Source organism: Watersipora subatra, chromosome 5, assembly GCF_963576615.1.
Source record: "Watersipora subatra chromosome 5, tzWatSuba1.1, whole genome shotgun sequence".
NCBI lineage: Eukaryota > Metazoa > Bryozoa > Gymnolaemata > Cheilostomatida > Watersiporidae > Watersipora > Watersipora subatra.
This window is the reverse complement of record NC_088712.1, coordinates 33,015,432-33,043,185: the sequence shown is the minus strand read 5'-3', so window position 1 is coordinate 33,043,185 and position 27,754 is coordinate 33,015,432. Positions and strand designations below refer to the sequence as shown.

The window sequence follows — 27,754 nt, the reverse complement described above, 5'->3', positions numbered from 1 at the left end:
TATACAAGTTGTTAATATAGTCTAGGATCAGGGAGACCTGTTTGTATATACAAGTTGTTAATATGGTCTAGGATCCGGGAGACCTGTTTATATATACAAGTTGTTAATATGGGCTGGGATCAGGGAGACCTGTTTATATATACAAGTTGTTAATATAGTCTAGGATCAGGGAGAACCTGTTTATATATACAAGTTGTTAATATAGTCTAGGATCAAGGAGACCTGTTTCTATATACAAGTTGTTAATATAGTCTAGGATCAGGGAGAACCTGTTTATATATACAAGTTGTTAATATAGTCTAGGATCAAGGAGACCTGTTTCTATATACAAGTTGTTAATATAGTCTAGGATCAGGGAGAACCTGTTTATATATACAAGTTGTTAATATAGTCTAGGATCAAGGAGACCTGTTTATATATACAAGTTGTTAATATGGTCTAGGATCAGGGAGAACCTGTTGTGTATACAAGTTGTTAATATAGTCCTGGGATCAGGGAGACCTGTTTATATATACAAGTTGTTAATATAGTCTAGGATCAGGGAGACCTGTTTGTATATACAAGTTGTTAATATAGTCTAGGATCAGGGAGAACCTGTTTATATATACAAGTTGTTAATATAGTCTAGGATCAAGGAGACCTGTTTCTATATACAAGTTGTTAATATGGTCTAGGATCAGGGAGACCTGTTTATATATACAAGTTGTTAATATAGTCTAGGATCAAGGAGACCTGTTTGTATATACAAGTTGTTAATATAGTCTAGGATCAGGGAGAACCTGTTTATATATACAAGTTGTTAATATAGTCTAGGATCAAGGAGACCTGTTTCTATATACAAGTTGTTAATATAGTCTAGGATCAGGGAGAACCTGTTTATATATACAAGTTGTTAATATAGTCTAGGATCAAGGAGACCTGTTTATATATACAAGTTGTTAATATGGTCTAGGATCAGGGAGAACCTGTTTGTGTATACAAGTTGTTAATATAGTCTGGGATCAGGGAGACCTGTTTATATATACAAGTTGTTAATATAGTCTAGGATCAGGGAGACCTGTTTGTATATACAAGTTGTTAATATAGTCTAGGATCAGGGAGAACCTGTTTATATATACAAGTTGTTAATATAGTCTAGGATCAAGGAGACCTGTTTCTATATACAAGTTGTTAATATGGTCTAGGATCAGGGAGACCTGTTTATATATACAAGTTGTTAATATAGTCTAGGATCAAGGAGACCTGTTTGTATATACAAGTTGTTAATATAGTCTAGGATCAGGGAGAACCTGTTTATATATACAAGTTGTTAATATAGTCTAGGATCAAGGAGACCTGTTTCTATATACAAGTTGTTAATATGGTCTAGGATCAGGGAGACCTGTTTATATATACAAGTTGTTAATATAGTCTAGGATCAGGGAGACCTGTTTGTATATACAAGTTGTTAATATAGTCTAGGATCAGGGAGACCTGTTTGTATATACAAGTTGTTAATATAGTCTAGGATCAGGGAGACCTGTTTGTATATACAAGTTGTTAATATAGTCTAGGATCAGGGAGACCTGTTTCTATATACAAGTTGTTAATATGGTCTAGGATCAGGGAGACCTGTTTATATATACAAGTTGTTAATATAGTCTAGGATCAAGGAGACCTGTTTATATATACAAGTTGTTAATATAGGCTAGGATCAGGGAGACCTGTTTGTATATACAAGTTGTTAATATAGTCTGGGATCAGGGAGACCTGTTTATATATACAAGTTGTTAATATGGTCTAGGATCAGGGAGACCTGTTTGTATATACAAGTTGTTAATATAGTCTAGGATCAGGGAGACCTGTTTATATATACAAGTTGTTAATATAGTCTAGGATCAGGGAGACCTGTTTGTATATACAAGTTGTTAATATAGTCTAGGATCAGGGAGACCTGTTTATATATACAAGTTGTTAATATAGTCTAGGATCAGGGAGACCTGTTTGTATATACAAGTTGTTAATATAATCTAGGATCAGGGAGACCTGTTTGTATATACAAGTTGTTAATATAGTCTAGGATCAGGGAGACCTGTTTATATATACAAGTTGTTAATATAGTCTAGGATCAAGGAGACCTGTTTATATATACAAGTTGTTAATATAGTCTAGGATCAGGGAGACCTGTTTATATATACAAGTTGTTAATATAGTCTAGGATCAGGGAGACCTGTTTGTATATACAAGTTGTTAATATAGTCTAGGATCAGGGAGACCTGTTTATATATACAAGTTGTTAATATAGTCTAGGATCAGGGAGACCTGTTTGTATATACAAGTTGTTAATATAGTCTAGGATCAGGGAGACCTGTTTATATATACAAGTTGTTAATATAGTCTAGGATCAGGGAGACCTGTTTATATATACAAGTTGTTAATATAGTCTAGGATCAGGGAGACCTGTTTGTATATACAAGTTGTTAATATAGTCTAGGATCAGGGAGACCTGTTTATATATACAAGTTGTTAATATAGTCTAGGATCAAGGAGACCTGTTTGTATATACAAGTTGTTAATATAGTCTAGGATCAGGGAGACCTGTTTGTATATACAAGTTGTTAATATAGTCTAGGATCAGGGAGACCTGTTTGTATGTACAAGTTGTTAATATAGTCTAGGATCAGGGAGACCTGTTTGTATATACAAGTTGTTAATATAGTCTAGGATCAGGGAGACCTGTTTGTATATACAAGTTGTTAATATAGTCTAGGATCAGGGAGACCTGTTTATTTATACAAGTTGTTAATATAGTCTAGGATCAGGGAGACCTGTTTGTATATACAAGTTGTTAATATAGTCTAGGATCAGGGAGAACCTGTTTATATATACAAGTTGTTAATATGGTCTAGGATCAGGGAGACCTGTTTGTATATACAAGTTGTTAATATAGTCTAGGATCAGGGAGACCTGTTTGTATATACAAGTTGTTAATATAGTCTAGGATCAGGGAGACCTGTTTGTATATACAAGTTGTTAATATAGTCTAGGATCAGGGAGAACCTGTTTATATATACAAGTTGTTAATATAGTCTAGGATCAAGGAGACCTGTTTCTATATACAAGTTGTTAATATGGTCTAGGATCAGGGAGACCTGTTTATATATACAAGTTGTTAATATAGTCTAGGATCAGGAAGACCTGTTTGTATATACAAGTTGTTAATATAGTCTAGGATCAGGGAGACCTGTTTGTATATACAAGTTGTTAATATAGTCTAGGATCAGGGAGACCTGTTTATATAAACAAGTTGTTAATATAGTCTAGGATCAGGGAGACCTGTTTATATATACAAGTTGTTAATATAGTCTAGGATCAGGGAGACCTGTTTATATATACAAGTTGTTAATATAGTCTAGGATCAAGGAGACCTGTTTATATATACAAGTTGTTAATATGGGCTGGGATCAGGGAGACCTGTTTATATATACAAGTTGTTAATATAGTCTAGGATCAGGGAGAACCTGTTTGTGTATACAAGTTGTTAATATAGTCTAGGATCAGGGAGAACCTGTTTATATATACAAGTTGTTAATATAGTCTAGGATCAAGGAGACCTGTTTCTATATACAAGTTGTTAATATAGTCTAGGATCAGGGAGAACCTGTTTATATATACAAGTTGTTAATATAGTCTAGGATCAAGGAGACCTGTTTATATATACAAGTTGTTAATATGGTCTAGGATCAGGGAGAACCTGTTTGTGTATACAAGTTGTTAATATAGCCTGGGATCAGGGAGACCTGTTTATATATACAAGTTGTTAATATAGTCTAGGATCAGGGAGACCTGTTTGTATATACAAGTTGTTAATATAGTCTAGGATCAGGGAGAACCTGTTTATATATACAAGTTGTTAATATAGTCTAGGATCAAGGAGACCTGTTTCTATATACAAGTTGTTAATATAGTCTAGGATCAGGGAGACCTGTTTATATATACAAGTTGTTAATATAGTCTAGGATCAGGGAGACCTGTTTGTATATACAAGTTGTTAATATAGTCTAGGATCAGGGAGAACCTGTTTGTATATACAAGTTGTTAATATGGTCTAGGATCAGGGAGACCTGTTTATATATACAAGTTGTTAATATGGGCTGGGATCAGGGAGACCTGTTTATATATACAAGTTGTTAATATAGTCTAGGATCAGGGAGAACCTGTTTATATATACAAGTTGTTAATATAGTCTAGGATCAAGGAGACCTGTTTCTATATACAAGTTGTTAATATAGTCTAGGATCAGGGAGAACCTGTTTATATATACAAGTTGTTAATATAGTCTAGGATCAAGGAGACCTGTTTATATATACAAGTTGTTAATATGGTCTAGGATCAGGGAGACCTGTTTGTATATACAAGTTGTTAATATAGTCTAGGATCAGGGAGACCTGTTTGTATATACAAGTTGTTAATATAGTCTGGGATCAGGGAGACCTGTCTATATATACAAGTTGTTAATATGGTCTAGGATCAGGGAGACCTGTTTGTATATACAAGTTGTTAATATAGTCTAGGATCAGGGAGACCTGTTTATATATACAAGTTGTTAATATAGTCTAGGGTCAGGGAGACCTGTTTGTATATACAAGTTGTTAATATAGTCTAGGATCAGGGAGACCTGTTTATATATACAAGTTGTTAATATAGTCTAGGATGAGGGAGACCTGTTTGTATATACAAGTTGTTAATATAGTCTAGGATCAGGGAGACCTGTTTGTATATACAAGTTGTTAATATAGTCTAGGATCAGGGAGACCTGTCTGTATATACAAGTTGTTAATATAGTCTAGAATCAGGGAGACCTGTTTATATATACAAGTTGTTAATATAGGCTAGGATCAGGGAGACCTGTTTATATATACAAGTTGTTAATATAGTCTAGGATCAGGGAGACCTGTTTGTATATACAAGTTGTTAATATAGTCTAGGATCAGGGAGACCTGTTTGTATATACAAGTTGTTAATATAGTCTAGGATCAGGGAGACCAGTTTGTATATACAAGTTGTTAATATAGTCTAGGATCAGGGAGACCTGTTTATATATACAAGTTGTTAATATAGTCTAGGATCAGGGAGAACCTGTTTATATATACAAGTTGTTAATATAGTCTGGGATCAGGGAGACCTGTTTGTATATACAAGTTGTTAATATAGTCTAGGATCAGGGAGACCTGTTTATATATACAAGTTGTTAATATAGTCTAGGATCAAGGAGACCTGTTTCTATATACAAGTTGTTAATATAGTCTAGGATCAGGGAGAACCTGTTTATATATACAAGTTGTTAATATAGTCTAGGATCAAGGAGACCTGTTTCTATATACAAGTTGTTAATATGGTCTAGGATCAGGGAGACCTGTTTATATATACAAGTTGTTAATATATTCTAGGATCAGGGAGACCTGTTTGTATATACAAGTTGTTAATATGGTATAGGATCAGGGAGACCTGTTTATATATACAAGTTGTTAATATAGTCTAGGATCAGGGAGACCTGTTTGTATATACAAGTTGTTAATATAGTCTAGGATCAGGGAGACCTGTTTGTATATACAAGTTGTTAATATAGTCTAGGATCAGGGAGAACTGTTTTTATATACAAGTTGTTAATATAGTCTAGGATCAGGGAGACCTGTTTGTATATACAAGTTGTTAATATAGTCTAGAATCAGGGAGACCTGTTTATATATACAAGTTGTTAATATAGGCTAGGATCAGAGAGACCTGTTTATATATACAAGTTGTTAATATAGTCTAGGATCAGGGAGACCTGTTTGTATATACAAGTTGTTAATATAGTCTAGGATCAGGGAGACCTGTTTGTATATACAAGTTGTTAATATAGTCTAGGATCAGGGAGACCTGTTTATATATACAAGTTGTTAATATAGTCTAGGATCAAGGAGACCTGTTTATATATACAAGTTGTTAATATAGTCTAGGATCAGGGAGACCTGTTTGTATATACAAGTTGTTACTATAGTCTAGGATCAGGGAGACCTGTTTATATATACAAGTTGTTAATATAGTCTAGGATCAGGGAGACCTGTTTGTATATACAAGTTGTTAATATAGTCTAGGATCAGGGAAACCTGTTTGTATATACAAGTTGTTAATATAGTCTAGGATCAGGGAGACCTGTTTATATATACAAGTTGTTAATATAGTCTAGGATGAGGGAGACCTGTTTATATATACAAGTTGTTAATATAGTCTAGGATCAGGGAGACCTGTTTGTATATACAAGTTGTTAATATAGTCTAGGATCAGGGAGACCTGTTTATATATACAAGTTGTTAATATAGTCTAGGATCAGGGAGACCTGTTTGTATATACAAGTTGTTAATATAGTCTAGGATCAGGGAGACCTGTTTATATATACAAGTTGTTAATATAGTCTAGGATCAGGGAGACCTGTTTATATATACAAGTTGTTAATATATTCTAGGATCAGGGAGACCTGTTTGTATATACAAGTTGTTAATATAGTCTAGGATCAGGGAGACCTGTTTGTATAAACAAGTTGTTAATATAGTCTAGGAACAGGGAGACCTGTTTATATATACAAGTTGTTAATATAGTCTAGGATCAGGGAGACCTGTTTATATATACAAGTTGTTAATATAGTCTAGGATCAGGGAGACCTGTTTGTATATACCAGTTGTGAATATAGTCTAGGATCAGGGAGACCTGTTTATATATACCAGTTGTTAATATAGTCTAGGATCAGGGAGACCTGTTTATATATACAAGTTGTTAATATAGTCTAGGATCAGGGAGACCTGTTTGTATATACAAGTTGTTAATATAGTCTAGGATCAGGGAGACCTGTTTATATATACAAGTTGTTAATATAGTCTAGGATCAGGGAGACCTGTTTATATATACAAGTTGTTAATATAGTCTAGGATCAGGGAGACCTGTTTGTATATACAAGTTGTTAATATAGTCTAAGATCAGGGAGACCTGTTTATATATACAAGTTGTTAATATAGTCTAGGATCAGGGAGACTTGTTTATATATACAAGTTGTTAATATAGTCTAGGATCAGGGAGACCTGTTTATATATACAAGTTGTTAATATAGTCTAGGATCAGGGAGACCTGTTTATATATACAAGATGTTAATATAGTCTAGGATCAGGGAGACCTGTTTGTATATACAAGTTGTTAATATAGTCTAGGATCAGGGAGACCTGTTTGTATATACAAGTTGTTAATATAGTCTAGGATCAGGGAGACCTGTTTATATATACAAGTTGTTAATATAGTCTAGGATCAAGGAGACCTGTTTATATATACAAGTTGTTAATATAGTCTAGGATCAGGGAGACCTGTTTATATATACAAGTTGTTAATATAGTCTAGGATCAGGGAGACCTGTTTGTATATACAAGTTGTTGATATAGTCTAGGATCAGGGAGACCTGTTTGTATATACAAGTTGTTAATATAGTCTAGGATCAGGGAGACCTGTTTGTATGTACAAGTTGTTAATATAGTCTAGGATCAGGGAGACCTGTTTGTATATACAAGTTGTTAATATAGTCTAGGATCAGGGAGAACCTGTTTATATATACAAGTTGTTAATATAGTCTAGGATCAGGGAGACCTGTTTATATATACAAGTTGTTAATATAGTCTAGGATCAGGGAGACCTGTTTGTATATACAAGTTGTTAATATAGTCTAGGATCAGGGAGACCTGTTTATATATACAAGTTGTTAATATGGTCTAGGATCAGGGAGACCTGTTTGTATATACAAGTTGTTAATATAGTCTGGGATCAGGGAGAACCTGTTTGTATATACAAGTTGTTAATATAGTCTAGGATCAGGGAGACCTGTTTGTATATACAAGTTGTTAATATAGTCTAGGATCAGGGAGACCTGTTTATATATACAAGTTGTTAATATAGTCTAGGATCAGGAAGACCTGTTTATATATACAAGTTGTTAATATAGTCTAGGATCAGGGAGACCTGTTTATATATACAAGTTGTTAATATAGTCTAGGATCAGGGAGAACCTGTTTATATATACAAGTTGTTAATATAGTCTGGGATCAGGGAGACCTGTTTGTATATACAAGTTGTTAATATAGTCTAGGATCAGGGAGACCTGTTTATATATACAAGTTGTTAATATAGTCTAGGATCAGGGAGACCTGTTTATATATACAAGTTGTTAATATAGTCTAGGATCACGGAGACCTGTTTGTATATACAAGTTGTTAATATAGTCTAGGATCAGGGAGACCTGTTTGTATATACAAGTTGTTAATATAGTCTAGGATCAGGGAGACCTGTTTATATATACAAGTTGTTAATATAGTCTAGGATCAGGGAGACCTGTTTATATATACAAGTTGTTAATATAGTCTAGGATCAGGGAGACCTGTTTATATATACAAGTTGTTAATATAGTCTAGGATCAAGGAGACCTGTTTATATATACAAGTTGTTAATATGGGCTGGGATCAGGGAGACCTGTTTATATATACAAGTTGTTAATATAGTCTAGGATCAGGGAGACCTGTTTATATATACAAGTTGTTAATATAGTCTAGGATCAGGGAGACCTGTTTATATATACAAGTTGTTAATATAGTCTAGGATCAAGGAGACCTGTTTATATATACAAGTTGTTAATATAGTCTAGGATCAGGGAGAACCTGTTTGTGTATACAAGTTGTTAATATAGTCTAGGATCAGGGAGAACCTGTTTATATATACAAGTTGTTAATATAGTCTAGGATCAAGGAGACCTGTTTCTATATACAAGTTGTTAATATAGTCTAGGATCAGGGAGAACCTGTTTATATATACAAGTTGTTAATATAGTCTAGGATCAAGGAGACCTGTTTATATATACAAGTTGTTAATATGGTCTAGGATCAGGGAGAACCTGTTTGTGTATACAAGTTGTTAATATAGTCTGGGATCAGGGAGACCTGTTTATATATACAAGTTGTTAATATAGTCTAGGATCAGGGAGACCTGTTTGTATATACAAGTTGTTAATATAGTCTAGGATCAGGGAGAACCTGTTTATATATACAAGTTGTTAATATAGTCTAGGATCAAGGAGACCTGTTTCTATATACAAGTTGTTAATATGGTCTAGGATCAGGGAGACCTGTTTATATATACAAATTGTTAATATAGTCTAGGATCAGGGAGACCTGTTTGTATATACAAGTTGTTAATATAGTCTAGGATCAGGGAGAACCTGTTTGTATATACAAGTTGTTAATATGGTCTAGGATCAGGGAGACCTGTTTATATATACAAGTTGTTAATATGGGCTGGGATCAGGGAGACCTGTTTATATATACAAGTTGTTAATATAGTCTAGGATCAGGGAGAACCTGTTTATATATACAAGTTGTTAATATAGTCTAGGATCAAGGAGACCTGTTTCTATATACAAGTTGTTAATATAGTCTAGGATCAGGGAGAACCTGTTTATATATACAAGTTGTTAATATAGTCTAGGATCAAGGAGACCTGTTTATATATACAAGTTGTTAATATGGTCTAGGATCAGGGAGACCTGTTTGTATATACAAGTTGTTAATATAGTCTAGGATCAGGGAGACCTGTTTGTATATACAAGTTGTTAATATAGTCTGGGATCAGGGAGACCTGTCTATATATACAAGTTGTTAATATGGTCTAGGATCAGGGAGACCTGTTTGTATATACAAGTTGTTAATATAGTCTAGGATCAGGGAGACCTGTTTATATATACAAGTTGTTAATATAGTCTAGGATCAGGGAGACCTGTTTGTATATACAAGTTGTTAATATAGTCTAGGATCAGGGAGACCTGTTTATATATACAAGTTGTTAATATAGTCTAGGATGAGGGAGACCTGTTTGTATATACAAGTTGTTAATATAGTCTAGGATCAGGGAGACCTGTTTGTATATACAAGTTGTTAATATAGTCTAGGATCAGGGAGACCTGTTTGTATATACAAGTTGTTAATATAGTCTAGAATCAGGGAGACCTGTTTATATATACAAGTTGTTAATATAGGCTAGGATCAGGGAGACCTGTTTATATATACAAGTTGTTAATATAGTCTAGGATCAGGGAGACCTGTTTGTATATACAAGTTGTTAATATAGTCTAGGATCAGGGAGACCTGTTTGTATATACAAGTTGGTAATATAGTCTAGGATCAGGGAGACCTGTTTATATATACAAGTTGTTAATATAGTCTAGGATCAGGGAGACCTGTTTATATATACAAGTTGTTAATATAGTCTAGGATCAGGGAGACCTGTTTGTATATACAAGTTGTTAATATAGTCTAGGATCAGGGAGACCTGTTTATATATACAAGTTGTTAATATAGTCTAGGATCAGGGAGACCTGTTTGTATATACAAGTTGTTAATATAGTCTGGGATCAAGGAGACCTGTTTATATATACAAGTTGTTAATATAGTCTAAGATCAGGGAGACCTGTTTATATATACAAGTTGTTAATATAGTCTAGGATCAGGGAGACCTGTTTGTATATACAAGTTGTTAATATGGTCTAGGATCAGGGAGACCTGTTTGTATATACAAGTTGTTAATATAGTCTAGGAACAGGGAGACCTGTTTATATATACAAGTTGTTAATATAGTCTAGGATCAGGGAGACCTGTTTATATATACAAGTTGTTAATATAGTCTAGGATCAGGGAGACCTGTTTGTATATACAAGTTGTGAATATAGTCTAGGATCAGGGAGACCTGTTTATATATACAAGTTGTTAATATAGTCTAGGATCAGGGAGACCTGTTTATATATACAAGTTGTTAATATAGTCTAGGATAAGGGAGACCTGTTTGTATATACAAGTTGTTAATATAGTCTAGGATCAGGGAGACCTGTTTATATATACAAGTTGTTAATATAGTCTAGGATCAGGGAGACCTGTTTATATATACAAGTTGTTAATATAGTCTAGGATCAGGGAGAGCTGTTTGTATATACAAGTTGTTAATATAGTCTAGGATAAGGGAGAACCTGTTTATATATACAAGTTGTTAATATAGTCTAAGATCAGGGAGACCTGTTTATATATACAAGTTGTTAATATAGGCTAGGATCAGGGAGACCTGTTTATATATACAAGTTGTTAATATAGTCTAGGATCAGGGAGACCTGTTTGTATATACAAGTTGTTAATATAGTCTAGGATCAGGGAGACCTGTTTGTATATACAAGTTGGTAATATAGTCTAGGATCAGGGAGACCTGTTTATATATACAAGTTGTTAATATAGTCTAGGATCAGGGAGACCTGTTTATATATACAAGTTGTTAATATAGTCTAGGATCAGGGAGACCTGTTTGTATATACAAGTTGTTAATATAGTCTAGGATCAGGGAGACCTGTTTATATATACAAGTTGTTAATATAGTCTAGGATCAGGGAGACCTGTTTGTATATACAAGTTGTTAATATAGTCTAGGATCAGGGAGACCTGTTTATATATACAAGTTGTTAATATAGTCTAGGATCAGGGAGACCTGTTTATATATACAAGTTGTTAATATAGTCTAGGATCAGGGAGACCTGTTTGTATATACAAGTTGTTAATATAGTCTAGGATCAGGGAGACCTGTTTATATATACAAGTTGTTAATATAGTCTAGGATCAGGGAGACCTGTTTATATATACAAGTTGTTAATATAGTCTAGGATCAGGGAGACCTGTTTGTATATACAAGTTGTTAATATAGTCTAGGATCAGGGAGAACCTCTTTATATATACAAGTTGTTAATATAGGCTAGGATCAGGGAGAACCTGTTTATATATACAAGTTGTTAATATGGTCTAAGATCAGGGAGACCTGTTTATATATACAAGTTGTTAATATAGTCTAGGATCAGGGAGACCTGTTTGTATATACAAGTTGTTAATATAGTCTAGGATCAGGGAGAACCTGTTTATATATACAAGTTGTTAATATAGGCTAGGATCAGGGAGAACCTGTTTATATATACAAGTTGTTAATATGGTCTAAGATCAGGGAGACCTGTTTATATATACAAGTTGTTAATATAGTCTAGGATCAGGGAGACCTGTTTGTATATACAAGTTGTTAATATGGTCTAAGATCAGGGAGACCTGTTTATATATACTAGTTGTTAATATAGGCTAGGATCAGCGAGACCTGTTTATATATACAAGTTGTTAATATGGTCTAGGATCAGGGAGAACCTGTTTGTGTATACAAGTTGTTAATATAGTCTGGGATCAGGGAGACCTGTTTATATATACAAGTTGTTAATATAGTCTAGGATCAGGGAGACCTGTTTGTATATACAAGTTGTTAATATAGGCTAGGATCAGGGAGAACCTGTTTATATATACAAGTTGTTAATATAGTCTGGGATCAGGGAGACCTGTTTGTATATACAAGTTGTTAATATAGTCTAGGATCAGGGAGACCTGTTTATATATACAAGTTGTTAATATAGTCTAGGATCAGGGAGACCTGTTTATATATACAAGTTGTTAATATAGTCTAGGATCAGGGAGACCTGTTTGTATATACAAGTTGTTAATATAGTCTAGGATCAGGGAGACCTGTTTGTATATACAAGTTGTTAATATAGTCTAGGATCAGGGAGACCTGTTTATATATACAAGTTGTTAATATAGTCTAGGATCAAGGAGACTTGTTTATATATACAAGTTGTTAATATAGTCTAGGATCAGGGAGACCTGTTTATATATACAAGTTGTTAATATAGTCTAGGATCAGGGAGACCTGTTTGTATATACAAGTTGTTAATATAGTCTAGGATCAGGGAGACCTGTTTGTATATACAAGTTGTTAATATAGTCTAGGATCAGGGAGACCTGTTTGTATGTACAAGTTGTTAATATAGTCTAGGATCAGGGAGACCTGTTTGTATATACAAGTTGTTAATATAGTCTAGGATCAGGGAGACCTGTTTGTATATACAAGTTGTTAATATAGTCTAGGATCAGGGAGACCTGTTTGTATATACAAGTTGTTAATATAGTCTAGGATCAGGGAGAACCTGTTTATATATACAAGTTGTTAATATGGTCTAGGATCAGGGAGAACCTGTTTGTATATACAAGTTGTTAATATAGTCTAGGATCAGGGAGACCTGTTTATATATACAAGTTGTTAATATAGTCTGGGATCAGGGAGAACCTGTTTATATATACAAGTTGTTAATATAGTCTGGGATCAGGGAGACCTGTTTGTATATACAAGTTGTTAATATAGTCTAGAATCAGGGAGACCTGTTTATATATACAAGTTGTTAATATAGGCTAGGCTCAGGGAGACCTGTTTATATATACAAGTTGTTAATATAGTCTAGGATCAGGGAGACCTGTTTATATATACAAGTTGTTAATATAGTCTAGGATCAGGGAGACCTGTTTATATATACAAGTTGTTAATATAGGCTAGGATCAGGGAGACCTGTTTATATATACACGTTGTTAATATAGTCTGGGATCAGGGAGACCTGTTTGTATATACAAGTTGTTAATATAGTCTAGGATCAGGGAGACCTGTTTATATATACAAGTTGTTAATATAGTCTAGGATCAGGGAGAACCTGTTTATATATACAAGTTGTTAATATAGTCTGGGATCAGGGAGACCTGTTTGTATATACAAGTTGTTAATATAGTCTAGGATCAGGGAGACCTGTTTATATATACAAGTTGTTAATATAGTCTAGGATCAGGGAGACCTGTTTATATATACAAGTTGTTAATATAGTCTAGGATCAGGGAGACCTGTTTGTATATACAAGTTGTTAATATAGTCTAGGATCAGGGAGACCTGTTTGTATATACAAGTTGTTAATATAGTCTAGGATCAGGGAGACCTGTTTATATATACAAGTTGTTAATATAGTCTAGGATCAGGGAGACCTGTTTATATATACAAGTTGTTAATATAGTCTAGGATCAGGGAGACCTGTTTATATATACAAGTTGTTAATATAGTCTAGGATCAGGGAGACCTGTTTGTATATACAAGTTGTTAATATATTCTAGGATCAGGGAGACCTGTTGGTATATACAAGTTGTTAATATAGTCTAGGATCAGGGAGACCTGTTTGTATATACAAGTTGTTAATATAGTCTAGGGTCAGGGAGACCTGTTTATATATACAAGTTGTTAATATAGTCTAGGATCAGGGAGACCTGTTTATATATACAAGTTGTTAATATAGTCTAGGATCAGGGAGACCTGTTTGTATATACAAGTTGTTAATATAGTCTAGGATCAGGGAGACCTGTTTATATATACAAGTTGTTAATATAGTCTAGGATCAGGGAGACCTGTTTATATATACAAGTTGTTAATATGGTCTAGGATCAGGGAGACCTGTTTGTATATACAAGTTGTTAATATAGTCTAGGATCAGGGAGAACCTGTTTATATATACAAGTTGTTAATATAGTCTAGGATCAGGGAGACCTGTTTATATATACAAGTTGTTAATATAGTCTGGGATCAAGGAGACCTGTTTATATATACAAGTTGTTAATATAGTCTAGGATCAGGGAGACCTGTTTATATATACAAGTTGTTAATATAGTCTAGGATCAGGGAGACCTGTTTGTATATACAAGTTGTTCATATAGTCTAGGATCAGGGAGACCTGTTTATATATACAAGTTGTTAATATAGTCTAGGATCAGGGAGACCTGTTTGTATATACAAGTTGTTAATATAGTCTAGGATCAGGGAGAACCTGTTTATATATACAAGTTGTTAATATAGTCTAGGATCAGGGAGACCTGTTTGTATATACAAGTTGTTAATATAGTCTAGGATCAGGGAGACCTGTTTATATATACAAGTTGTTAATATAGTCTAGGATCAGGGAGACCTGTTTATATATACAAGTTGTTAATATAGTCTGGGATCAAGGAGACCTGTTTATATATACAAGTTGTTAATATAGTCTAGGATCAGGGAGACCTGTTTATATATACAAGTTGTTAATATCGTCTAGGATCAGGGAGACCTGTTTATATATACAAGTTGTTAATATAGTCTAGGATCAGGGAGAACCTGTTTATATATACAAGTTGTTAATATAGTCTAGGATCAGGGAGACCTGTTTATATATACAAGTTGTTAATATAGTCTGGGATCAAGGAGACCTGTTTATATATACAAGTTGATAATTTAGTCTAGGATCAGGGAGAACCTGTTGATATATACAAGTTGTTAATATAGTCTGGGATCAGGGAGACCTGTTTATATATACAAGTTGTTAATATAGTCTAGGATCATGGAGACCTGTTTGTATATACAAGTTGTTAATATAGTCTAGGATCAGGGAGAACCTGTTTATATATACAAGTTGTTAATATAGTCTAGGATCAGGGAGACCTGTTTGTATATACAAGTTGTTAATATAGTCTAGAATCAGGGAGACCTGTTTGTATATACAAGTTGTTAATATAGTCTAGGATCAGGGAGACCTGTTTGTATATACAAGTTGTTAATATAGTCTAGGATCAGGGAGACCTGTTTGTATATACAAGTTGTTAATATGGTCTGGGACCAGGGAGACCTGTTTGTGTATACAAGTTGTTAATATGGTCTAGGATCAGGGAGACCTGTTTGTATATACAAGTTGTTAATATAGTCTAGGATCAGGGAGACCTGTTTGTATATACAAGTTGTTAATATAGTCTAGGATCAGGGAGAACCTGTTTATATATACAAGTTGTTAATATAGTCTAGGATCAGGGAGACCTGTTTGTATATACAAGTTGTTAATATAGTCTAGGATCAGGGAGACCTGTTTGTATATACAAGTTGTTAATATAGTCTAGGATCAGGGAGACCTGTTTATATATACAAGTTGTTAATATAGTCTAGGATCAGGGAGACCTGTTTGTATATACAAGTTGTTAATATAGTCTAGGATCAAGGAGACCTGTTTGTATATACAAGATGTTAATATAGTCTGGGATCAAGGAGACCTGTTTGTATATACAAGTTGTTAATATAGTCTAGGATCAGGGAGACCTGTTTGTATATACAAGTTGTTAATATAGTCTAGGATCAGGGAGACCTGTTTATATATACAAGTTGTTAATATAGTCTAGGATCAGGGAGACCTGTTTATATATACAAGTTGTTAATATGGTCTGGGATCAGGGAGACCTGTTTATATATACAAGTTGTTAATATAGTCTAGGATCAGGGAGACCTGTTTGTATATACAAGTTGTTAATATAGTCTAGGATCAGGGAGACCTGTTTATATATACAAGTTGTTTATATAGTCTAGGATCAGGGAGACCTGTTTATATATACAAGTTGTTAATATAGTCTAGGATCAGGGAGACCTGTTTATATATACAAGTTGTTAATATAGTCTAGGATCAGGGAGACCTGTTTGTATATACAAGTTGTTAATATAGTCTAGGATCAGGGAGACCTGTTTATATATACAAGTTGTTAATATAGTCTAGGATCAGGGAGACCTGTTTATATATACAAGTTGTTAATATAGTCTAGGATCAGGGAGACCTGTTTATATATACAAGTTGTTAATATAGTCTAGGATCAGGGAGACCTGTTTGTATATACAAGTTGTTAATATAGTCTAGGATCAAGGAGACCTGTTTGTATATACAAGATGTTAATATAGTCTGGGATCAAGGAGACCTGTTTGTATATACAAGTTGTTAATATAGTCTAGGATCAGGGAGACCTGTTTGTATATACAAGTTGTTAATATAGTCTAGGATCAGGGAGAACCTGTTTATATATACAAGTTGTTAATATAGTCTGGGATCAGGGAGACCTGTTTGTATATACAAGTTGTTAATATAGTCTAGAATCAGGGAGACCTGTTTATATATACAAGTTGTTAATATAGTCTAGGATCAGGGAGACCTGTTTGTGTATACAAGTTGTTAATATAGTCTAAGATCAGGGAGACCTGTTTATATATACAAGTTGTTAATATAGTCTGGGATCAGGGAGACCTGTTTGTATATACAAGTTGTTAATATAGTCTAGGATCAGGGAGACCTGTTTATATATACAAGTTGTTAATATAGTCTAGGATCAGGGAGACCTGTTTGTATATACAAGTTGTTAATATAGTCTGGGATCAGGGAGACCTGTTTATATATACAAGTTGTTAATATAGTCTAGGATCAGGGAGACCTGTTTGTGTATACAAGTTGTTAATATAGTCTAGGATCAGGGAGACCTGTTTGTATATACAAGTCTAATATAGTCTAGGATCAGGGAGAACCTGTTTGTATATACAAAAGAATGTTTCAAAGTGTTAATCATGTTGTAGAGATTCAATGTAAAAATAGTGTTTTGTCTAAAGCAAAGTGTTTGTCCTGATAGTCACTCTCTGGCCCGATGAATAACAGGCCGGAGAGGCACTATTGGATTTGGCATCTTCTTTTTGAGCAGGGAAATTGTTGGCTTGAATTTTTAAAAAATTTGGTTGTTAGTGTACTAAGATATTGGATAGTTTTAACTTTGACAATAGTTGGTAGCGGGGTAGCGTAGGGCAATAGTTGGTAGGGGGGGATAGCGGAGGGCAATAGTTGGTAGCGGGGGTAGCGTAGGGCAATAGTTGGTAGGGGGGGGGGTAGCGTAAGGCAATAGTTGGTAGCGGGGGTAGCGTAGGGCAATAGTTGGTAGCGGGAGTAGCGTAGGGCAATAGTTGGTAGGGGGGGGGGGGTAGCGTAGGGCAATAGTTGGTAGGGGGGTAGCGTAGGGCAATAGTTGGTAGCGGGGGTAGCGTAGGGCAATAGTTGGTAGCGGGGGTAGCGTAGGGCAATAGTTGGTAGGGGGGTAGCGTAGGGCAATAGTTGGTAGCGGGAGTAGCGTAGGGCAATAGTTGGTAGGGGGGTAGCGTAGGGCAATAGTTGGTAGCGGGGGTAGCGTAGGGCAATAGTTGGTAGCGGGGGTAGCGTAGGGCAATAGTTGGTAGCGGGAGTAGCGTAGGGCAATAGTTGGTAGGGGGGTAGCGTAGGGCATTAGTTGGTAGGGGGGGGGGTAGCGTAGGGCAATAGTTGGTAGGGGGGTAGCGTAGGGCAATAGTTGGTAGCGGGGGTACCGTAGGGCAATAGTTGGTAGCGGGGGTAGCGTAGGGCAATAGTTGGAAGGGGGGTAGTTTAGGGCAATAGTTGGTAGGGGGGGGTAGCGTAGGGCAATAGTTGGTAGGGGGGTAGCGTAGGGCAATAGTTGGTAGCGGGGGTAGCGTAGGGCAATAGTTGGTAGGGGGGTAGCGTAGGGCAATAGTTGGTAGGGGGGTAGCGTAGGGCAATAGTTGGTAGCGGGGGTAGCGTAGGGCAATAGTTGGTAGCGGGGGTAGCGTAGGGCAATAGTTGGTAGCGGGAGTAGCGTAGGGCAATAGTTGGTAGGGGGGTAGCGTAGGGCAATAGTTGGTAGGGGGGGGGGGGTAGCGTAGGGCAATAGTTGGTAGGGGGGTAGCGTAGGGCAATAGTTGGTAGCGGGGGTAGCGTAGGGCAATAGTTGGTAGCGGGGGTAGCGTAGGGCAATAGTTGGAAGGGGGGTAGTGTAGGGCAATAGTTGGTAGGGGGGGTAGCGTAGGGCAATAGTTGGTAGGGGGGTAGCGTACGGCAATAGTTGGTAGCAGGGGTAGCGTAGGGCAATAGTTGGTAGCGGGGTAGCGTAGGGCAATAGTTGGTAGGGGGGTAGCGTAGGGCAATAGTTGGTAGGGGGGTAGCGTAGTGCAATAGTTGGTAGGGGGGTAGTGTAGGGCAATAGTTGGTAGCGGGGGTAGCGTAGTGCAATAGTTGGTAGGGGGGTAGTGTAGGGCAATAGTTGGTAGCGGGGGTAGCGTAGGGCAATAGTTGGTAGGGGGGTAGCGTAGTGCAATAGTTGGTAGGGGGGTAGTGTAGGGCAATTGTTGGTAGCGGGGGTAGCGTAGGGCAATAGTTGGTAGCGGGGGTAGCGTAGGGCAATCGCAAAAATTGCAATTAAGTTGATATTTAATTGATAATTTAAAATTGCACTAATTATGAAAGTGAATAATCTTGGTTTTTGTGATCTTGCATTGATATCTGAAAAAAACAAATTGCTTTCCATTCAAACCCAATTAGGCATTAAATTACCAAATTAGGTTGGAAGATTATTTGCATTATTAAATTAATATGGCAAACTAACTTTGGTATAATCCAAATTAAACAACTTAATACATTGGTCTAACAAATAGATGTATTGATAATTAAATTATTAAACAAAATATGGCATGATATCAAAAACTTCATTAATATCTCATATTAGTTTGTCATTAATGATTTAATTAGTGAATTATTTTTTAAGCTGACTTTCTAAATTGTCAAATGAATATTTGAAAAACTGCATTAATAATTAAATTTATTCCCCTTTATGTTGTGCGAGTTGACAGCTATTTGTTTAAGCCCTTAGTCTAAACTGTCACCTTTGTGTTGTGCGAGTTGACAGCTATTCGTTTTAGCCCTTAGTCTAAACTGTCACCTTTATGTTGTGTGAGTTGACAGCTATTTGTTTTAGCCCTTAGTCTAAACTGTCACCTTTATGTTGTGCGAGTTGACAGCTATTCGTTTAAGCCCTTAGTCTAAACTGTCACCTTTATGTTGTGCGAGTTGACAGCTATTTGTTTTAGCCCTTAGTCTAAACTGTCACCTTTATGTTGTGCGAGTTGACAGCTATTCGTCTAAGCCCTTAGTCTAAACTGTCCCCTTTATTTTGTGTGAGTTGACAGCTATTCGTTTTAGCCCCGAGTCTAAACTCAAAAATATTTTACAGAGAAGATTTTCTAGAATAAACAATCTTTTTGTTTTTTTGGTAAGTTATGGTTAAAGGAGAAGCACATTTAAATTATCTAAGTTTTGAAAACATCTTATTAAAAATGCAACATTCGTTACAACATTCTATTTTCATTTCAAGCTAGCTTTGGCGGCCATGTTTAAGACCCAATGTGCATCTAAATGTATATTAGGTACACCTTTATTTTTTCTTTCCAAATTCTTCAAAGTTCTACATCAACCAATAGACCCAACCTTTGAAGCATAAAAAAGGTTCTATTAGTACTGGGTTTTAAGAAGCTGAAACAGTATTTGCAACGTAGTCAGGATTATAGGGTATTTTTCATTTTGCTGTATATGGAGTTAAAATTGCGTTGCAAACCGCAACAAAATAGCACAGGAATAGCATATGAGTTTAGCAAATAGATTTGCAAGTTTTAAGTTTGTAGCATCAATAAAGCAAAGTAAAGCTATTTAAAGTATTCCATTATCAATAGCTGAGTAGTTGACCTCATCATTTCTTGTGGCGGCTGACACTATCTACTAGCTAGCGATTCTTACTAGCTGTAGAGTATTGCTCAGAGCTGCTAGCTGCATCTCTACTGGTATTCACAAAAATGTCAGAAACTGAGAGTTCTCAAGTTGATGCCTCTAAGCAGCCAGGTTCAAGTGAAAATGTAGCAGAAAAAACATCAGCGGTCGACACAAGGCGAAATTCAACTCAGTCTGCGCATGAAGAGCAAACAAGTAACGGTAATGAAGATATAACTAACAAAAATGACGGACTAGACGGAGATGATGAGATTCCACAAAAACCTTCAAGTCATTCTTCCAGAAATGTGTCAAACCAAATAAAAAAGGAACGTCAAAAATTTCAAAGGAGCGCTCATGATCACGATATACCACCTGATAGCACCTACTCCCCACTCACCAGAGACATCTTCATCAGTTTTATATTATTGAGGTAAGGCTAATGCTTCAATTGCTCGTAAAGTGAAAGCAATGCGCCTTTCTTCACTGTGATATTTAACTACAGGTATGACATAACGCCAGTTCTCTCTATTAACGCTAAACTTTGTACTATGATATTTGGCTCTATTCCATGCTAGTTATTAACACGGTAACATCTATTTTTTATCTGGCAGTAAGTTAATGCTGGTGCTAGTACAAAGTGATATATCTCCAATACTAACATGAAATTGTTATTGAGAAGTCGGTCAAATTTTTCCAATTGTTTTTATGCCAACGGGGCAATAATGGCAAGCTTTAGCGTAGAAAGAAATTGCTGTATTGGTCTAATGTGCAGTCATTTTACATTGTTATTAAAATTCAACATGAACTAGTACAGGGAATAGATATGCATTTTGTTATCACTTGTCAGTGCAATTCAAAGCAAAGCACTTAGTCGATGCCTAGTTTTCATTTAGTTGACACCTAGTTGGCAACTAATTAACATTTAGTTATCACCTGGCTATACATACATGCATTACAAAGAATAAAATTGAAAGTTGAACAATAATAATATTCTTAAGTTTGTTTGAGTTTTAAATTTCGTCAATTCCAATGTCCATAATTTAATTTTTATTGTATTAAATAATTGAAATAAATACATTTTGCGAGCACCTCAGGCTATATAGGTTTTTATCTATGGCTTGGGTGTTGAACCCAAAAAACCTTAGCGGAAGTTTAATTATTTTACATATTATGATATGTATATTTTTATAAAATCACCAGTGTGTCTATCTTGTGCAGGCTGGAAAATCAGAAACACCCTTCATTAGCCGCTTGTCGACGGACTATTTCTAGCTTTCTAACACTAGACAAAAATAGCGCCTTCAGATCTGACATATCGCTACCCTACGCTCGAGGCTTGGTAGTCATAGGTAAGTTAATCCATAGATAGAAGTTGTAACCTAATTGAAAGTTTAGCTAAGCACATGAAATAATTGGTAGAGTATTCTGAGTCAAAAAAGCAAGTATACAGGTCTTTTAGTAGTAGTCTTTTAGTTTGGAATCATAAAACATTTTTTGAAAATGAAAAACCGCACCTCGATTTCAGCAGCGGTAATAATGTATGATTAATAATACTACTATAATAATAATAATGTCGAAAATCTTTATTATAATAAGAGCGGTGTCCATCCATTTTTCCAAAGTCATGTTTAGAGGTTAGGAAAAAAATGTATCCAACGGGATTAGAACTCGGGTATTCGACTTAGCAGCCAGCTGCCAACTACATCTCACAACCATCTTGCTGCATTGCAGAATAATTGTGGAAATACCTACTACACATGAAAATTCGTTATGGCGCACTGGGCTGTCAGGATACTAGTATATAATAATATATGATAGGGTGTAATTGGATCTAACAATCTATCATAACATCTGGTAATATATAGTGACACGCAATGATGACCTGAAATAAAAATGTAATAACTGATCTGAAACTATAGTGATTATTTAACTACCAATCAGTTGTCCTCCTAACCAGTGGCATAGCCATACATCAATGTATGTAAGAACATCTAATCTTACGAAATACAACTCGTACAATTATTCTGACATTTTAATAGATGAAATCAAATAAATTAGATGGTCATAACAACATGGAATAGTTAATATTTCATGTGTGTCGAATGTTTATCTCACCAAGTAGATTTATGTTGTTACAGCTCAACGTTTGCTAACGCGTGCTGACCATGTTTGGGCTTTTGAGTTTTCGCGAGAAGTAACAGCTATGGAACGTGAGTCAGATGACCTCATGCAGCAGATAGAGGCCCTCTTTTTTAGCCTCTTTGCAAAGGAAGGAATGCTATCTTGGCCTGTGATTGTTGGGGTAATCCATACACACCCATTTGGTGAATGCTGTGATATTGTTATTGTTATCAGTATGGCCTGTTGGAATTAATTAATTTATTCCAAATGAATGCTTCACTTTTGTTGCAGTTTAGTTTACACGCAATCGAGTTACCTATATACACTGATGTTAGTATGGTATAAGTTAACTATATACACTGATGTTAGTATGGTATAAGTTAACTATATACACTGATAATAGTATGGTATAAGTTAACTATATACACTGATGTTAAGTATGATATAAGTTAACTATATACACTGATGTTAGTATGATATAAGTTACCTATATACACTAATGTTAGTATGGTATAAGTTACCTATATACACTGATGTTAGTATGGTATAAGTTACCTATATACACTGATGTTAAGTATGGTATAAGTTACCTATATACACTGATGTTAATTATGGTATAAGTTAACTATATACACTGATGTTAGTATGGTATAAGTTACCTATATACACTGATGTTAGTATGGTATAAGTTACCTATATACACTGATGTTAAGTATGGTATAAGTTAACTATATACACTGATGTTAAGTATGGTATAAGTTAACTATATACACTGATGTTAAGTATGGTATAAGTTAACTATATACACTGATGTTAAGTATGGTATAAGTTAACTATATACACTGATGTTAAGTATGGTATAAGTTAACTATATACACTGATGTTAAGTATGGTATAAGTTAACTATATACACTGATGTTAAGTATGGTATAAGTTATCTATATACACTGATGTTAGTATGGTATAAGTTAACTATATACACTGATGTTAGTATGGTATAAGTTAACTATATACACTGATGTTAGTATGGTATAAGTTAACTATATACACTGATGTTAGTATGGTATAAGTTACCTATATACACTGATGTTAGTATGGTATAAGTTAACTATATACACTGATGTTAGTATGGTATAAGTTAACTATATACACTGATGTTAAGTATGGTATAAGTTAACTATATACACTGATGTTAAGTATGGTATAAGTTAACTATATACACTGATGTTAAGTATGGTATAAGTTACCTATATACACTGATGTTAAGTATGGTATAAGTTAACTATATACACTGATGTTAAGTATGGTATAAGTTAACTATATACACTGATGTTAAATATGGTATAAGTTAGCTATATGCGCTGACGTTAAGTATGGTATTAGTCAACCATATCAGTCAAACCAGTTTATTTAGAAAAATTTTTATACAGTCAAACATGGATATCTCGAACTTCACGAGACCGAGCAAAAGTGTTTGAATTATCAGAGCATTCAAGTTATCAGAGCACTGTCACAAGTCCATGTATTTACTTATTTATTAGTAGATACATGTACATATGCAAACTATAATATAAATTAAAAGCACAAATGGCTTGTTTCAAATTAAATGCTTCTAATGTAAAGTTTAAAACGTTTTTATCAAAAAGTATAGAGATTTTTCTATCACTTGAGATTGGTTTGTTGTTTGAGGTGATGTTATTGCCAGGACGTTTTTTTTTAGATTGACATTGGCAAAACTTGACCGTTGTTGAAATGCTCAAAAGAAAAGACATCTTTTTCTTTTGAGCGTTTTACCCACGATCAATTTTGCCGATTTTTCTTGAAGTTTATGCAACTTCAAGAAAAAGTTACCAAAGAAAAATCCCTTACTTTACCTGGGATTCGTTAAGAGCAACACTCCGAGGCAGTTCAATTAAAAGTTTTACGAGGTTTAACGGTACATTGTATATCACTCACGCTTTTTGAATGGATACTTATTGAATGTACACACGTATTCTGTGTTTAGGTCAAACGATGAATAGTTTTTTTTAGCTAAGACTACGTATACGTTTAATAAAAACAATTTTAAGACGTTTTAAACATTCAACATTCCGACGTTGATTCAACACGGAATCAACGTCGGAAAACTATTCGTCACGGGCCAGCCGGGTCACGCACTCAAGGATTTTCACCACGCACATACAAAACAACATGCTGTTTTTGTTTTGTATGTGCGTGGCGAAAATCCTTGCGCGCGTGACCCGGCAAGCCCGTGCTACTAATCATATAGCAGTATAAATCAAATTTGACCAAACCTTTAGAAAAGTCGTTGACAAAATTATTTTGCCGATGGTGGTAATAACAACGCTTATGAATTACGAAAAGATGAGGTTTACCTCTATGGCTTTGAATAAAGGGATTTTCTAAAGCGATAACAAGCCGTTGGGCAAAAAAACAGTTCGAATTAACAGTGTTGAGTTCGAGGTATCTATAGCAATTTATCATTACGCGGGAACGGACCAAAGAAACCGTTCGAATTAACCATGTTTTCGAGCTATCCGTGGCCGAGTTATCCATGTTTGACTGTATATGATTCACCGTACTTTTCGGACTATAAACCACACCCCTATATAAGCCGCATCTGCTTTATTTTCCAAAACCGATAATAAAACAATACATAGGCCGCACCTTTGTATAGGTCGCAGCACTCAGGACAGTGCTTTTTAACACGGCAGCAAATCTGCTGTTTAAAACGGAACAGTGCCTAACGGTACTGTTTCGTATTAACCGACGCTTTTTAACCTAGTGCCTAACGGAACAGTATTGTTAGGCATTGTTTTGTATTTTCTTTCATGGCTAAAGGGGCACTAACCGTAGATTATGGTCAATGCGCCCTAGCGATGAAAGAAAAAACCACAGAATAGCCGCACCCTTATATAAGCCACATGGCTCAAATCATCAGAAAAAAGTAGCGGCTAATAGTCCGAAAAGTACGGTAATGTCAACAGGATCACATTAAATAAGCCAATATAAGCCACCTTTGACATACAGCTAATAGAATATTTATCTATATTTTTGCCTATCAAAGAAATTGGTTTGCATGTCACATAGAAATGGCTAATATGGTTTTGAAATTTTGTCTGTTACCCTTGTTAAATTTCATAAATAGTTTGAGCAGCAGACATTGCATGAATCATATCATGAATCATATACACTCAACTGCACATAAAGCTACTTAACAGCTGATAAGTAGTTTTACCTGCAGAATTCTAGAAATCTGTTTAAGGGAACTGCAGATAGAACTACTCATAACAGATTAACACATGAATTGATAATCCTTTATTGATTAACTTAAATTACATAATAGTTGAAGGAATTATGTAATAGAATTTTGCTTAAACTAATTAGAGTAAAATTGACCAGCTGCATAGCGGAAAACCGTTTTAAGGGAGATAGTGGTGTTAGCAGCAGAGGGCAGAATTGGTTTATTCAAAGTTTAACCGGGTATATGAAAACTTTAGCAGTTGTTTAGTTGCTATATTCATAGCATGTTGTATATGATGTACATGTCATATATGCTATTTATACCATATATGTGTCATAAGTGTGATACATGCTATATATACAGCTACATGAATATGTATCTAGCCTTCAAACAAGGTTTTCCCTTAAATGATTTGAAACTGGTATGTACTCCACAGCTCTATTGTATTTGCTACTCGTAATGTATTTAAGGCAATCATTTAGCCTTGAAAAACACCAAAGATTCAATATCAATGTTTCCTTTTCTGCTGCAGTAAGTAATGTATAGTTCATCTATTTCTAGTTCATGCAGACTATAGCGTGTGTGACTGGCTTAATGGTCGAAAAAAATATTTCCCACAAATTCCCGGAGTTGATGCACTGGGTGCTGTTGAGATTTGACAAGCTAAATCTTAAGAAGTCAGAGACAGAAACCTCTGTTCATGACTGGATTTTCTACAATGGGGGATGGGTAAGTAATGAAAAAATTGGAAGGAACAAAGAGAGAATAGATTACGCAGTAAAAGTATGTGGTGCATTTATTTGTGTCTTTAGCTCACGGTGTCCACTACAGATATCTAGTTATACCAGACTTAGTTCTACCAACTGTGTCCACTACGGATATCTAGTTAGACCATACTTAGTTCTACCAACTGTACCTCCTACAGATATCTAGTTAGACCAGACTTCGTTCTACCAACTGTGTCCACTACGGATATCTAGTTAGACCATACTTAGTTCTACCAACTGTACCTTCTACAGATATCTAGTTATACCACACTTAGTTCTACCAACTGTACCTCCTACAGATATCTAGTTATACCATACTTAGTTCTACCAACTGTACCTCCTACAGATATCTAGTTATACCAGACTTAGTTCTACCAACTGTACCTCCTACAGATATCTAGTTAGACCAGACAGTTCTACTAACTGTACCTCCTACAGATATCTAGTTAGACCATACTTAGTTCTACCAACTGTACCTCCTACAGATATCTAGTTAGACCATACTGAGTTCTACCAACTGTACCTCCTACAGATATCTAGTTTACCCGCGCTTCTACCAACTTCTATATTCTACTATATATTTTAGAGCCCAGCAATAACTTTGGCTGAAGCATTGCTGCTATCACACTACTTCCCTCCTGTAGTAATCTTGGATTTCCCTCCTAAATACAAACCATTTGAAAGTCTCCAAAGAATGCCCTTCCCTCAAAAAGATTATTTTGCAATTTTTCCATGTCTTGAGCCAACAATGAAACAATACAAAGATGTTCAAATAGACACCCTTGCCAGCTCTGCATACCAACCAAATATTGAAGGTACAGAGAGAAAACCATTTACTTCTAGGAGAATTGATATGCCATTATCTATTTTTAATGACAAAGCGGAATATGAAAACTATTTGAAGCGTAAAGACCCGTATAAAGGACTTCCAAAGTCGGTATGGAATCCAACTCGACAAATAGACATAGATCATTTCTTATGCCAATCAGGAAATGTATGGAAAAATGTTTTCATGGACGCTATGTTTGCATTTGACATAATAGAATAGACGTTTAGTCACAAAGAGCCTTGCGCAGACATCAAGCTATATGCAAGCAAAGCCCTTACAGAAACGAGTTACCATCAGAACATGAAAATCTGTGTAAAATGCATGTGTAGATGTATGACGTAGATAGACTTCTACTAATAATACCACAGATGTGTTATGTGTTAATTTGTGGACACAAAGTTTTT

General features: G+C 35.1%; 1 protein-coding gene across 1 annotated transcript; it reads left to right on the top strand.

The window, feature by feature from the left end:
- The first annotated feature begins 20,472 nt into the window (after positions 1-20,472).
- LOC137397288 (uncharacterized) lies at positions 20,473-27,644 on the top strand. The gene is made up of 5 exons (XM_068083578.1): positions 20,473-20,819; positions 21,608-21,738; positions 22,528-22,691; positions 26,316-26,483; positions 27,108-27,644. The coding sequence occupies exons 1-5, from the start codon at positions 20,473-20,475 to the stop codon at positions 27,567-27,569; spliced, it is 1,272 nt and encodes a 423-aa protein (XP_067939679.1). The 3' UTR covers positions 27,570-27,644.
- The last annotated feature ends 110 nt before the right edge of the window (positions 27,645-27,754 follow it).

Bases quoted from the DNA above. Each gene is read 5' to 3' on its own strand.
- LOC137397288 (XM_068083578.1), top strand. From the start codon at position 20,473: ATGTCAGAAACTGAGAGTTCTCAAGTTGATGCCTCTAAGCAGCCAGGT. The intron at 20,820-21,607 runs GTAAGGCTAATG...TATCTTGTGCAG, and splicing joins ATCAGTTTTATATTATTGAG to GCTGGAAAATCAGAAACACC. The intron at 22,692-26,315 runs GTAATCCATACA...ATCTATTTCTAG, and splicing joins CTTGGCCTGTGATTGTTGGG to TTCATGCAGACTATAGCGTG.